Source organism: Temnothorax longispinosus, chromosome 3, assembly GCF_030848805.1.
Source record: "Temnothorax longispinosus isolate EJ_2023e chromosome 3, Tlon_JGU_v1, whole genome shotgun sequence".
Lineage (NCBI taxonomy): Eukaryota > Metazoa > Arthropoda > Insecta > Hymenoptera > Formicidae > Temnothorax > Temnothorax longispinosus.
This window is the reverse complement of record NC_092360.1, coordinates 6,477,528-6,489,865: the sequence shown is the minus strand read 5'-3', so window position 1 is coordinate 6,489,865 and position 12,338 is coordinate 6,477,528. Positions and strand designations below refer to the sequence as shown.

General features: G+C 33.4%; 3 protein-coding genes across 8 annotated transcripts; 2 read left to right on the top strand and 1 right to left on the bottom strand.

Moving 5' to 3' along the window:
- Nucleotides 1-9: 9 nt before the first annotated feature.
- LOC139810529 (LETM1 domain-containing protein 1) lies at nt 10-2,507 on the top strand. 5 transcript variants are annotated; one of them, XM_071774155.1, is made up of 4 exons: nt 10-164; nt 413-1,296; nt 1,395-1,544; nt 1,915-2,507. In XM_071774155.1, the coding sequence occupies exons 2-4, from the start codon at nt 565-567 to the stop codon at nt 2,092-2,094; spliced, it is 1,062 nt and encodes a 353-aa protein (XP_071630256.1). In that variant the 5' UTR covers nt 10-164; nt 413-564; the 3' UTR covers nt 2,095-2,507. The 5 variants fall into 5 exon arrangements, with proteins under 5 accessions (XP_071630256.1, XP_071630255.1, XP_071630254.1 ...); XM_071774154.1 differs by having other exon boundaries at nt 10-247; XM_071774153.1 differs by having other exon boundaries at nt 10-274.
- Nucleotides 2,508-2,884: 377 nt separating this feature from the next.
- On the bottom strand, nt 2,885-8,355 carry Zc3h3 (uncharacterized). Of its 2 annotated transcripts, none has more exons than XM_071774150.1 (7): nt 8,084-8,355; nt 6,240-7,140; nt 6,079-6,179; nt 5,816-5,972; nt 5,532-5,690; nt 4,527-4,722; nt 2,885-4,135 (listed from the first exon to the last, which is right to left on the bottom strand). In XM_071774150.1, the coding sequence occupies exons 1-7, from the start codon at nt 8,154-8,156 to the stop codon at nt 3,710-3,712; spliced, it is 2,013 nt and encodes a 670-aa protein (XP_071630251.1). In that variant the 5' UTR covers nt 8,157-8,355; the 3' UTR covers nt 2,885-3,709. The 2 variants fall into 2 exon arrangements, with proteins under 2 accessions (XP_071630251.1, XP_071630252.1); XM_071774151.1 differs by having other exon boundaries at nt 6,079-6,167.
- A 551-nt stretch (nt 8,356-8,906) lies between these two features.
- Nucleotides 8,907-11,554, top strand: LOC139810761 (ankyrin repeat domain-containing protein 54). Its single transcript, XM_071774591.1, has 4 exons — nt 8,907-9,588; nt 10,103-10,166; nt 10,373-10,595; nt 10,720-11,554. The coding sequence occupies exons 1-4, from the start codon at nt 9,223-9,225 to the stop codon at nt 11,156-11,158; spliced, it is 1,092 nt and encodes a 363-aa protein (XP_071630692.1). The 5' UTR covers nt 8,907-9,222; the 3' UTR covers nt 11,159-11,554.
- Nucleotides 11,555-12,338: the final 784 nt, after the last annotated feature.

The window sequence follows — 12,338 nt, the reverse complement described above, 5'->3', positions numbered from 1 at the left end:
GTTTATTTTTTGCAGTAACTTTTTGCGAGTGCAGAAGGTACGAAAAAAACAGAGTGTATTTTGTTTGTAGCTGAACTTTTTGCACTTTTCATCCTCCCTCTTTCTCTCTCCGATGTTATCTACAGAGGAGGTTTCTCTTATCTACTTCATTTCGAGTGTAGAAGGTACAAAATAGTGCAGTACAGCCATAAATATAAATATAAAACATTAATTACAACATTCTGGGCAACGCGAGCAGCGAGCAAGAGTAATTGAAAGAAATAACAATATATCGGTAATTGCGCGCAATTAAATACTAAAAATACAGTACTTGAACATATCGAGCTAGAAAGAACACGCACATATTACGGACATATTACGTACGTATTATAATCGTATTATGCCATTATAACGTATTATACCATTTTTTTAGTGGATTGCAATAAATCAAAGTTTACTAATATGAAGGAGGAGTTTCAACAATTTTCCCGGAGTTAAGAATCTTCAGGTGCGGAAAGAGGGTTGTTCAGGTTAACCGATTCCATGGAAGTCCGTTCATCTTTCTAGTAAAGAATCGATCTTAAAATGTACAAGATAATATCCAGGACGTTCGTACGCGAGGGCGTGAACACGTTCGAGCCCGTAAAACGCATCCCGATGCAACGGGGTTTTGGGAAAGCGGCGGAGAGGACGGAGAAGTCGGGCAAAGTGGCCAACCTTAAACGGTACTGGTTCGGCAGGTACATAAATTACATCAAGAACTACGAGCGCACGCTGGAGCAGAAGTTCCCGCGTACGATGCAGGTGTACCGCGTGTTCAGCGTCGGTAGCCGTGACGTGTACACGGACTTGAAAAGGTTCGTCGTCGCGATAAAGAAGCAGGGATCGAACGGCGTAGATAGCTTGACGCGGGAGGAGCTGCAGCTGATGCACACGATGCCCAGGGATCTGCGAAAGCTCTCGCCGTTGTTCCTGCTCTCGGCCGTGCCGTTTACGAATTACATTATTTTTCCCCTAGCCCTGTACTTCCCGCGCTATTTACTGACGTCGCACTACTGGACGCTGCAGCAGAAGCTAGAATTCATGCTGTCCGAACACAAGGCCAGGCTGAGGCACAACAGACCATTGTTGAGATGCATGCAGGCAGAACTCAAGAGTATCAAGACCATCAAGGATCAGGCGCTCAGGATTAAGTGGCGAGACGCTATAGCTTGCTTAGGAAGCGGCACGCATCCGACCACCGAGAATATCATAGCTTGTTCCAAGCTCTTTTCAGGCCCGCCGTATTCCCTCAGCAATCTCAAGAGGAAACACCTGGTAAGCTCACAAGTTGGTGCTTTCCGTTGCTTCTGGACATGAATTTGTTCTCCTCTGAAAGCTCGTCATAATATATATGTACTTGCTATGCTTTCCAGAAAGAGCTATTGGCAATACACGGTATGCCACTGTGGAGACCTTTCAAGAGGAAAAGATTGACGGAAAGGGGTATGTTAATATTACGAATGGATCGCGCTATCGTACGAGAGGGAGGAGTAAAAGAAATGTCTAATGAAGCGATGCGATGGGTAGATACCTTTTGTTAGTTTCATGCTTTCAGGGCATTATAAGATATGTACACTTTTAGAATAGATTTTATGAAAGAATTCAATTACATTTAGTCTTTCATTTCATTGTAACTTATACAAAAGAGAAGACACATCTTCATTACTTTTATAATGTAATTTCTATCTTGTTTATTTTGTCTTGAAAGATTTTGATACATATATACAATATATGTATATAAAATATTACAATTTACTAAATTTTGTTTTGTATAACATGTATACTTGTACAGTATACAAAAGATATTAGCATAAAAGATAATATAAAAGATATTAGCATAAAAGAAAGTATAGAAGATATTAGCATTATTTTATTATTAATTTATTTTTTCAGGCATTATCTTTTAGAGGCCTAAATCCTGCAAACATGTCTATAGAAAATATGAGAAGCTGGCTTGAGCAGTGGTTAATAGTATCAGCATCCGTTGACCAAAATAATATATCCTTGTTATTACATAGCCCTATTTTATTAGCTTATAACCATTCGACAAATTGGATTCTTATATATAATTGAAATATTGACAAGAAGAAAATATTTTAATAATATCCGTTTTCACGATAGAGTTTGCTTCAGGATTCTTAGTCAAATTAGCATCTAATTTTTTATCATAAATTTTATATTGTTATTAACAAATTAATCTTAATTCACTGTTTTTTCGTTTGTGGACATATAAGTAAACATTTATTTATATTATGCGTAGGTACAAGTTCCTTATAGATTTATTTCTTGTATACGTATATAAATTATTGCTTTATATTAAGAGACATTTAATACAAGAAATAAAAGCACCATAATTTAAGCTTTCCCACTTTTTATGAAGACTATGAAGTTTTGTTTGTTGCTAACTGTACAAAAATGACGTTTAACATAGTAAATGTTATTTTTAACGTAAAGTTTATGCTAAAGAAATATACAAATTATTTGCATCTATGTTTTTATTTATTTAAATATACACCAAATATACAAATTTTATAATTATATGTACACATAAAACGTAAATGTATGTCATGTATGTGCATGTATATATATGCGCGTGTAATTACATAATTTTATTTGTATAAGACTATAAAATGTAATTCTATTTTATGTACAATTGAATGTTCTAACATAATTTCCATTATTTCCTGAATGAGGGAAAATAAGGGTCAATCTAGTCTAAAAAATGATGAAATGAGAGGATCAGTAAAATTTTGATAAAAAAATTCGCAGGCAGATCTATGTTAACTCTCCTTCAAAAGAGTTAGCAAATTAATTAACCGACAATCGCTTTTTCTGTTCACTGTTCAGTTCGTCAAATGATGAGTCAACCAAATCTCAACTCGATATCAGATATTAGTAAGGAATATATCACTAGATAATTTAAAATAATTTATGACGACCATCAACGATTTGTGTCGCTCTTTTTTTAAAATCCGAGTCTTGACATGTATTGCGCTAACCATTATCTTTTCATACTTCGTCTCATTAAGTTTCTTAAATACTTCGTGAATCATAAAATATAAAATCAAATTATTCTCATTCCTATACTAGCTGAAAGTTTGTAAGGTTTGATTTCACATAGAATGGAAATGGCTCAAAGATTTCACATAAGATTATACACAAATACATGATAAAATTATCACAAACTTTTGTTTATCACAAATAATTCATTAGAAAAGAAAGTTTGTAAATAATTTTTTATTATATTTTTGTAATTATATATCTACACAATTAATAATATAAATTAATATTTGTAGTATATTTATAATATATCCGAGATAATCGATTGTTGGGGTATATCTTAGGTACACCCAGATACCTAGAATTAGTACTTGATATATCACAACACATCGAGTACTCGTATTACATATAAAAATTACTTATTTATAATAGAATGTAATAGTATAATATTTCATTATAAAATACAAAACTATAATAAATTTACTTTAAAAAATTTAGTTCTTTTAAATATACTAGACGAAAAATTTATACAATTTTATAGCGAATACATAATCATTAAAAATGAGATCTCCCAACATATATATCTTAAGTGAAATAATTGCATTGATTTAATTTAATGTTCACGATCTCGTAAATTAATTTAAAAAATTATTTAGTAAAAATGTTTATTAATTAATGTATATACAAATTAAAAATGATTAATAGGGATATAACCAATAGAAACTTTCCTTTTTACATTATTACGATCATAAACCGTTGTCTCTAATTCACGTTTATTTTCTTTGGCTAAGGTTTTATCTTGTTTACTTTCATTTATTTGAATTTGTTCTAAAGGATCGACAATTGGAATTTCTTTCTTTTTCTCAAGTTCTTCAGATAAACCACCAGTTATTTCGTAGTATCTTAATCTGCCCTCCGAGTTTGAGATCTCGGAATTATCCTGTGTGGCAAGTGCGGCACGATATTTTTGCGTATCGTGCGTCTTGCTCAAATATTTGGCACTTTTTACGGAATTAGAGGAATGCGATTTATGAGGATAAGGACAACACTCACCTTTGCTGCAATTCCCCGACTTGTTAAATTCAGGACAAAGATACTCGTGACGCCGTTGGCACTATAGGAGAACAAATCAGTACTCTACATTTTACAAAATATTATTGCGAACTGCCATGACATTTGGCTGTTATAATTAAAAGGTCATCTTAAACTTATAATTAAAAGATCATCCTAATTTATTAAAGCATCTTTTTCCCCCTCCTATTATGTAATTTATATCAATTTATCGATCTCGTTTTTTATTTAGTTCTGCCATAAAAATTTATGTTTCATACGACAGTATAATTGATCACTTGTGACCCGCGAGCCGAGATCTTCTCTTAATAAAAGGAATTTGCATTATAACGAATTGTTTGTTGCACGTAAATAAATAGATTAAATAGTAAATAGATTAAATGTGAATAATCTACCATACAGTAATCAGTTAAAATAGAAAATAATGCAATTACCTTATTTCCCTTAGCACAATATCCTTGTAAAAAATCTATGCAGACTGAAGTGTTCGAAGACACTTTAACATGAAGATAAGGACAGGCATCTCTTGTACAACAGCCATCGAGGAAGTACTTGCATGTAGGCATCTTCTCAGGTCCAACGTCGTGAGATAAAGAACATTTCTTTAAGAAACACTTTCCTTGCAGGAAACTGGATATATTTGAAAAAATTAAATGATTTTTAACATTCGCTGTTCTGAACCATGCCTTATCAGAAATAAAAAAATTTTACAATTTTTTTAAACTGTTATATTATAATTATAATCCATATACAGATTCATTTTAATGTAATTAGATGACTTGTGAAGAAATAAACACTAAAGAGATTGTTTTGGAAAAAGAACCGATAACTGCAACTATAAAGATATGAAGAAACGTTAGAGTTTGTCAATTCAGAGCATTTCAAAGTTATTAGAACAACAATTTCATCTAGACAGAGATTGCTAATGGTAATACACATTTGAGGAAAGACTGTAAGGTTATTTAAGTTATAGGAAGACTCGAACTTGTCTTTGAGAGCAAGGACTCACATTAATCAGACACATTTCATTGTTAATGAAATTTTAAACAGTTTAATAATTATAAAATATTTAAATCAAAATAGGACTTATATAAATGTTCTGAAAACATCTTGACGTCAGCCACAAAATATATAATAAAAATTGATTGAGAAGATTGATGAGATTTCTAATTAAGAAAAGTTAACTAATTATAAGTTGATCTTAACATGACAATTTTATAAGCAATTCAAGATTGCCACATTATTTCTCCCTGAAAGTTATACAATTTTTGGAAACAATTTTTTTAATTTTCGAAAAATATTTCGAAAGTTATCTAAAAAAATTATCTGGTTAGATTAAAATAAACCCTATAGCTCAATTCTGTTTAATAATTATCTGGATTATACACATAAACTATGAACATTAATCATATAACCCAATGTTTCAAGTATTAACTTACTTTTTGCAGAGTGACACCTGTTTTTTATCATGCCGTTTGGCACATTTCCCATTTTCATAATTTGGACAAGATCCAAATCGTTGATAAATCAAACAAGGTTGGTTATTCTTATGCATTTTATTTCGTAGGATTCGTATGCTTCTTTGTTTTGCTTTGTTGCTAAAAACAAACCAAGAGGTTTGTATCAAAACTCAATAACAATGAATCTTTAGTTCGTACATAGCTTTAGATTTTATATATATATATATATATATATATATATATATATATATATGTTACTGTACCTGATGCTATTTTTATAAGTAGCTTTCGGAGATACATTGAAAGAAAATCTTGTTTTGGCATTAATGTTCGTTTCTGATGAATTTAAAGTTTCTTTGCCCATTCGTTGTTTCTTATTATTAATAAGTTTATCATTCTTTCCATTGACTGATCGTTTTCCTGAATTTCCATAGTAAAATTAATAAAATGTATATCTACTTACAAATTATAAAACTACGTACACCTAAAATACTTATAAAATAAAATCACACCACAATACACGTACGTTTCAATACGGAGCTCCTCCGGATTAATTTATTTTTGGAAGCTCTATAAACAATCCCACCAATAGTAACAAGTTTCTTCGCGTCGTGTCTGTAATATAAACTTTTCTTTTCAAGTGATTAATTTTATAACTTATTAGATATAAATGTACATGTTACTTACATAACCTTCACCATTTCTGAAAGACCGGCTCCTTTAGCTTTTGATATATTTAACGCGGTTCTGTCTATTTTATACTTGGTCACTTTAGATTTATTATTAGATTTGATATTTGATTTTGATAAATTAGATATCATACTTGTAGATTGTAACGTATTATTTATTGATGGTTTTACTTTCATGGTTTTCTGTGACACAATTTCAAGCTTCTTATCTTTTAATACTGCATATTTTGATGGAGAAGTTTTTAACGTGCTTTTCGTAGTAGATACTCTCACGAGCTTTCTACGCGACAAAAGTACAATGCTAGAATTACTAGTCTTCCTTGGCGAGCTCTTTCGATTATCGATATTTTTTACAAACTTCAACCTTGAACAAACAGGTCGTTCTGTTGCAACGGATTCTCTAGAATTTGTCGACTTTTCTTTGGAGGAAGACAATTTCTTCAATAATGTTGGATTAACGTATATAGATCTCTTGACATTCGTTTGCTCAGTACCGTTATCTACTTTTGTTTGTGTTGTACTCGTGTTCGTTTGTGCTGTACTCGTGCTTATATTATTGTAGAGATTTTGATTTGAATTAGAAATATCGTGCATCATTTTTGGATTAATATGTATCAAAGGTTTAGCCTGGATATTCGGATTGATATGTACCGTTGGCTTTTGCGGTTTAAAGTTTGGATTAACGTGAACGTTTGTGGCGAGCAATCTCGATTTTACATGTACGTTTTTAGTTGAACTCTCAGGTAACATTTTAGAATTTAAAGAAGAATTGCAAACCAGACTTTTCGAATCCGACTGAACTTTTGGCTTTACAAATTTGAATTTTCTGTTTGGACAATTAATTCTATCACCCGACTGCAAAATGATTTGTGTCTTTTGTCTGTATTGCTCTATCTGACCTGCAATTATATATAAGATAGTTAATCTCGTGTAGTAATTCCATATTGTCAGAGCAAGAGAAAAAGGATCGTTTTATCTTGACGATAAAACAAAACTTTTTAAAATAATTTTATAAGAATTTTAACCGTGTGCGGAATAAAATTTGTAATAAAGACCAAGAAACTTTGAAAATTTATTAGCTTAATCTTAATGAGATAGCTTATTGTGGTAAATGTTTAGGACGAGTACACTCTTATTGAGATCTGAAATATGAAGAATATTTTGACCTAATTTAAGGAGATATATACAAAATACAAAAACATCACATTACCATCACTGTTATGTAAACGTTTCATCAAATCGTTATGTTATTTAGCAGACTTCCACTGTCAACAAATTGATTTACCTTCACTGTTACCAGTGTTACCTTTCGTTGTCATTGCTATTTTAGCGCAGTCTATTCTCGAGAGCTGTTTGAAACTAAAATTGTATTTTTTGTTTACACTAAAACATTTTCTAGATCAAATTTTGCACAGTGCTGCTATTCACATAATTTTGTCGGCATTTGAATGCAGAAATACAACAAAGTCTGTTACATCGCTGAATATATGGTGGCATATGGTGGCAGAACGATTGCAGTAACCAAGTAGACTCTGCCATTTTATGAACATTTAAAAATAACGTATTCCACTCAAATAATTTCGATTAAATGACAGATCGCTCTAGTTGGTTTTGCTGGCAATCTGCTGTCAGATTACATCGGTAGGCTCTGCCGACAGAACGCAAAAACGGATTAATGCCAATCTGCCGCAATATTTTGCTCGAATATACGCTAACATCTTGCTTAGGAAGCGTACTCTCGCCGAAGTCCGAAGTCCGAGCGGATTAAACTACATATTTACTCTTGGTCTTTATTCCAGATAGACGGATGATCAGAATACTCTCAGAAAGTCGCGAACTTACTTTTCAAATAATGAATCTCGTTCAGTATGTTGACGTTGTTGACTTCCGTACTTGCGGACGATGGGACTCCCATTTTCAGAATTTCAATGGACGGGCTATAAGAGGTACTACCGCGACGTCTGTTCTTCTTGAAATGAGATCGTGTCCTTGCAAATCCCTCCTTCTTCTCACTTCACTTCTTCTTCTCCTTTATTGGATGTCACAGATCTTTCCAGATCTTTCAAACAGCTTCGATCCAGATCTTCGACTGACTCATTCGAGAAAGCGGCAACGTCGTAAAGCAGCTGACCTAAAGCTCGTATCAGACTACGCGATTGGAGATTGGTCGAACTGCGAGTTAGAGGTTAGATTTCGACCAATCGGAACACAAGACCGCTCAGTAGCAGTCGAACGTGATTGGCTCTTATGCTAGGTCTACAATGTGAGTCGTAAAGTCGTGAGTCGTAAGAATTGACCAATCACAGTCGATTATTCTTCTCAAATTCGATAGTGATTGGTCAATTCTTACGACTCACGACTTTACGACTCGCATTGCAGACCTAGCATTACTTTTATGCTAGGTCTACAATGCAAGTCGTAAAGTCGTGAGTCGCAAGAATTGACCAATCATAGTCGAATTTGAGGAGAATAATCGACTGTGATTGGTCAATTCTTACGACTCACGACTTTACGACTCGCATTGCAGACCTAGCATTACTTTTAGAACCAACCAATCAACACAGACCCGCTGAGGTAGAAAGAGAAGGGAGTATACTCGTGTGCACTCGGGTGACGTTTCCGAACGCAGCCCTGCGGCGTTCTCGTTTCACGCACGCGCGATCATACTGATTGGTACATTTGGTACTGATGACGCGAAGGCCGAAGAAACGACGCGAAAGCCGAAATAGCGAAGGTTAAAAGAAAGCCTGGAAGCCCGAGGCAGCGACGCGCGGCGTATACCAGCGTATACTTTGGATATCTACAAATATCTACTCTTGAAAGAGATAGCGAGAGGTGACGCAAGAGAGAGAGAGGGTAATCGAAAAAGCTATCGGAGGACTGTCAGGAGTAGATCGAAAAGTCCGATTTGTTCGTCACGCTCGTCCGTGGTACGCAAGTCGATTTCTGATAAAATCTTCGTGGGATACGTGATCGTACCGATGAGCGACATTTTTTTAAACACATGGGGGCCAGAGGTGATGCTGCCCGAGCAGATCGCCGCCCGTGCCAGTGTTGCGTGCTCTAATGTAAACATGACGTCGATAGATTCGGGAGTGGAGACCGGGAACGATTCGAATGACAGCTCGACCGCTCAGCAAGAGAGCCAGCAGCTCCGGCAAGGCTTCGGCCAGGTCATGCTCAGCAGCACCATGTCACCTGACGATTCCAACGAATTTCCAATGTTGAACACTTGCGAGGAATGGTCCGATTTCATACGTCAGCGCAGCTCGTCCGAAGTCCTTTCTATGATATTGCTGAAGACGCTGAAGAAGGGGTCAGGAGTCGAAGCCAACATTGCCAGAAAGGTATCTACAATCATTGCTGCACACTGGTAAACAGCTGTGAGTCGCAGGACAACGCGAGAATTTGATCCAAAAGATTCGGTCGAGTAGAAATGCAAAGTAAAAATAAGAGATAACAAAAGAGGATTGTTTAATGAAACGCTTCAAATCATTAATAGATCTGTTCTTTATTGTGTTGCATTAAAACTTTCTTTCTCTATCAAACTCCAAACATATATTCATTTCAAGTACAATGAGTGTACACTATAAAGAAGCAACTATAAAAAACAGACCTAATACAGATTTTCACAGTACAGTTTTCTGTTAAGGCCCAGTTCAACAGTGGCCAGTTAGCTTAACTAGTAGTTAACTCTCACTCTCCGTCTCTATCTAACCTTTGAGTTAAAAAGAGACAGAGAGTGAGAGTTAACTACTAGTTAAGCTAACTGGCCACTGTTGAACTGGGCCTAAATGTAGCTGTTAAAAATAATATGATAAATAAAAATGTTGAATTAAAAGGATATTATTGTTGTCTCAGAAACAAACGCTACAGGAGAAGATAGAGGAGAAGAATAAGGAGTTGTTGAGACGCCACTCTCGTAGTGAGTACCTTTACAAATTTTTATTTATTCACTATTTGGCCATTTTGTATCTTTATTTTATTTTCATTTTTAAAAGAAATAACCATTTCTTTTTGCCGCATTATTTTTTTAGATCTTTTCAAACAGTTTTTTTTTTTTAAATTTTAGCCAAATGTTATATAAATAATCTCTTAATTTTTATTTATATAATAATTTTAATGTCATAGTGGCTCTCCACTACCGTAAGTTAAACGAACCTATCAACCGGCGCAAAGGCATGACCCATCCCTCTCCCTTGTTTGAATGTCGAAATGAACGTATTCACCAAAGGATGTGGACGGCTGCTTTCACAAATAATATTACTCTGATGAAGAGGCTTTTGGACTTTGACGTATCACCTAATCATCAGGATGAACATGGGCGAACTCCTCTTCATATTTCAGCTTGCAGGTAATTTATATCTTGATACATTCTATATTATAATGACTTCATGTATATATATATCTTCCTTAAGGCATTCACAGTAATAGCTCAAAATTAAGTTACCGTTCAAACTTTATATTCTTTGTCACAGGGGTTATACAGAAATGGTGCGTTTATTATTGAAAAAGGGTGCAGACCCAAATCAGCGTGACTGTATTGGAAACACGCCGCTGCATCTAGCTACGGTTAACAACAAATTGTCGGTAGTGATGCTACTCTTAACAGCTGGTACTGACGTTCTCGCATTAGACTCGTATGGCTACAATCCACTGCAATTAGCGAAAACGAGATTAAGGATGTTACAACGAAACAGTAACAATGAGGATATGCTTAAGGTCAAGGAGGAGATGCATAATATAATTAATATGTTAATGGCGTATCTGCAAAAACAGGCGAATATGCGAGAACAAGATATAGAAACATTGAGCAATTTTTGCTCGCGTCTTTCCTTATCTAATACCTCGGATCAGGTTCAGGATGACGTTAAAAATTTACTGGCAAATATAAATGCTCTCAGTATAACTGGTTAATTATGATGAATGAGATACGTCATTGTAATATTATACACTTTGTCTGCAAATTTAGTAGACACATTTTTTATAAAAAATTAAAAAATGTGTCTATCTATGTTATGTTTTTTGTGCATCCATCCAAATAATTATACTGCATTTAATTTGAAAATGTTATCTATACCGCAAAGAATTACTTTTTTATCGTGATACATTTTTTATAAAAAATCATTTTAGTTATTGCTAAAACCTGTTTTATTTTTATGTATATTCTAGAAACTTGAAATACGTGAAGCTATATATACATGAGATAGTTAGACTTTTTTTTTCTCTCGTTTTCTGCAGATTTATCCTTTAATTATCACGTACAATTAATAGAGTGGGAAAAATTGTTATACAGCTTGTATTTTTGTATAATTGTATTTTGCAATTGCTTTTATACAAGATTAAGTCAGAAAATTAAAAAAATATTAGAAATTATTCATAACCTCAAACATTTAAAAAAATATTAGTACGCTAATATTACACTTAATACTTCTCGATTAAAATTCATTGATCTTTGAACACATGACAAATAATTCCAGCAAGAGAGAAAGAGAGATTCTGTACATAGAATTGTCCTGTGCAATAAATTTTGGTTAACATTTCTTTATGTACTTGTGAAGGACAATTAATAACACAATTTGAATGATATATATCTATAGTTATGCAGGGTATTTACGAAATACCACTCATTTTTTACTATGGTTTTGTATAAACTTTTTTGTTTATTTTGATGTGAGGAATACGCTTTAGAAGTTTGTCCAAGTATTTCGTAAACACCCTGTATAGTTAAGACTTCCAATATTAAAGCATAGAAATAAAATTTTTGCGACAGACTAAATGAAAATAATAAACAAAGTTTCGATCATTTTTTTGTGTATCTGTAGTGGCCGATAGTCTTTATAGGAAAATGTAAATAGTTTTCATAATCATTTTACAAATACCGTACATAGTCCATTCTTAGTAACGTAATTTTGTTAAATGTAAGAAAATAAAAGAGATATAAATAAAACGCCTCTACGCATATTAAAATTTTTTATTATATATTTATATATAAATCCGACAATAACTTTGATGTTTTAATATTAAGTAATTCATAGAAATCAAGAAAAAAATTCAATTAAATTTGTATATTAACAACTTTGCCAAAATATAAAAT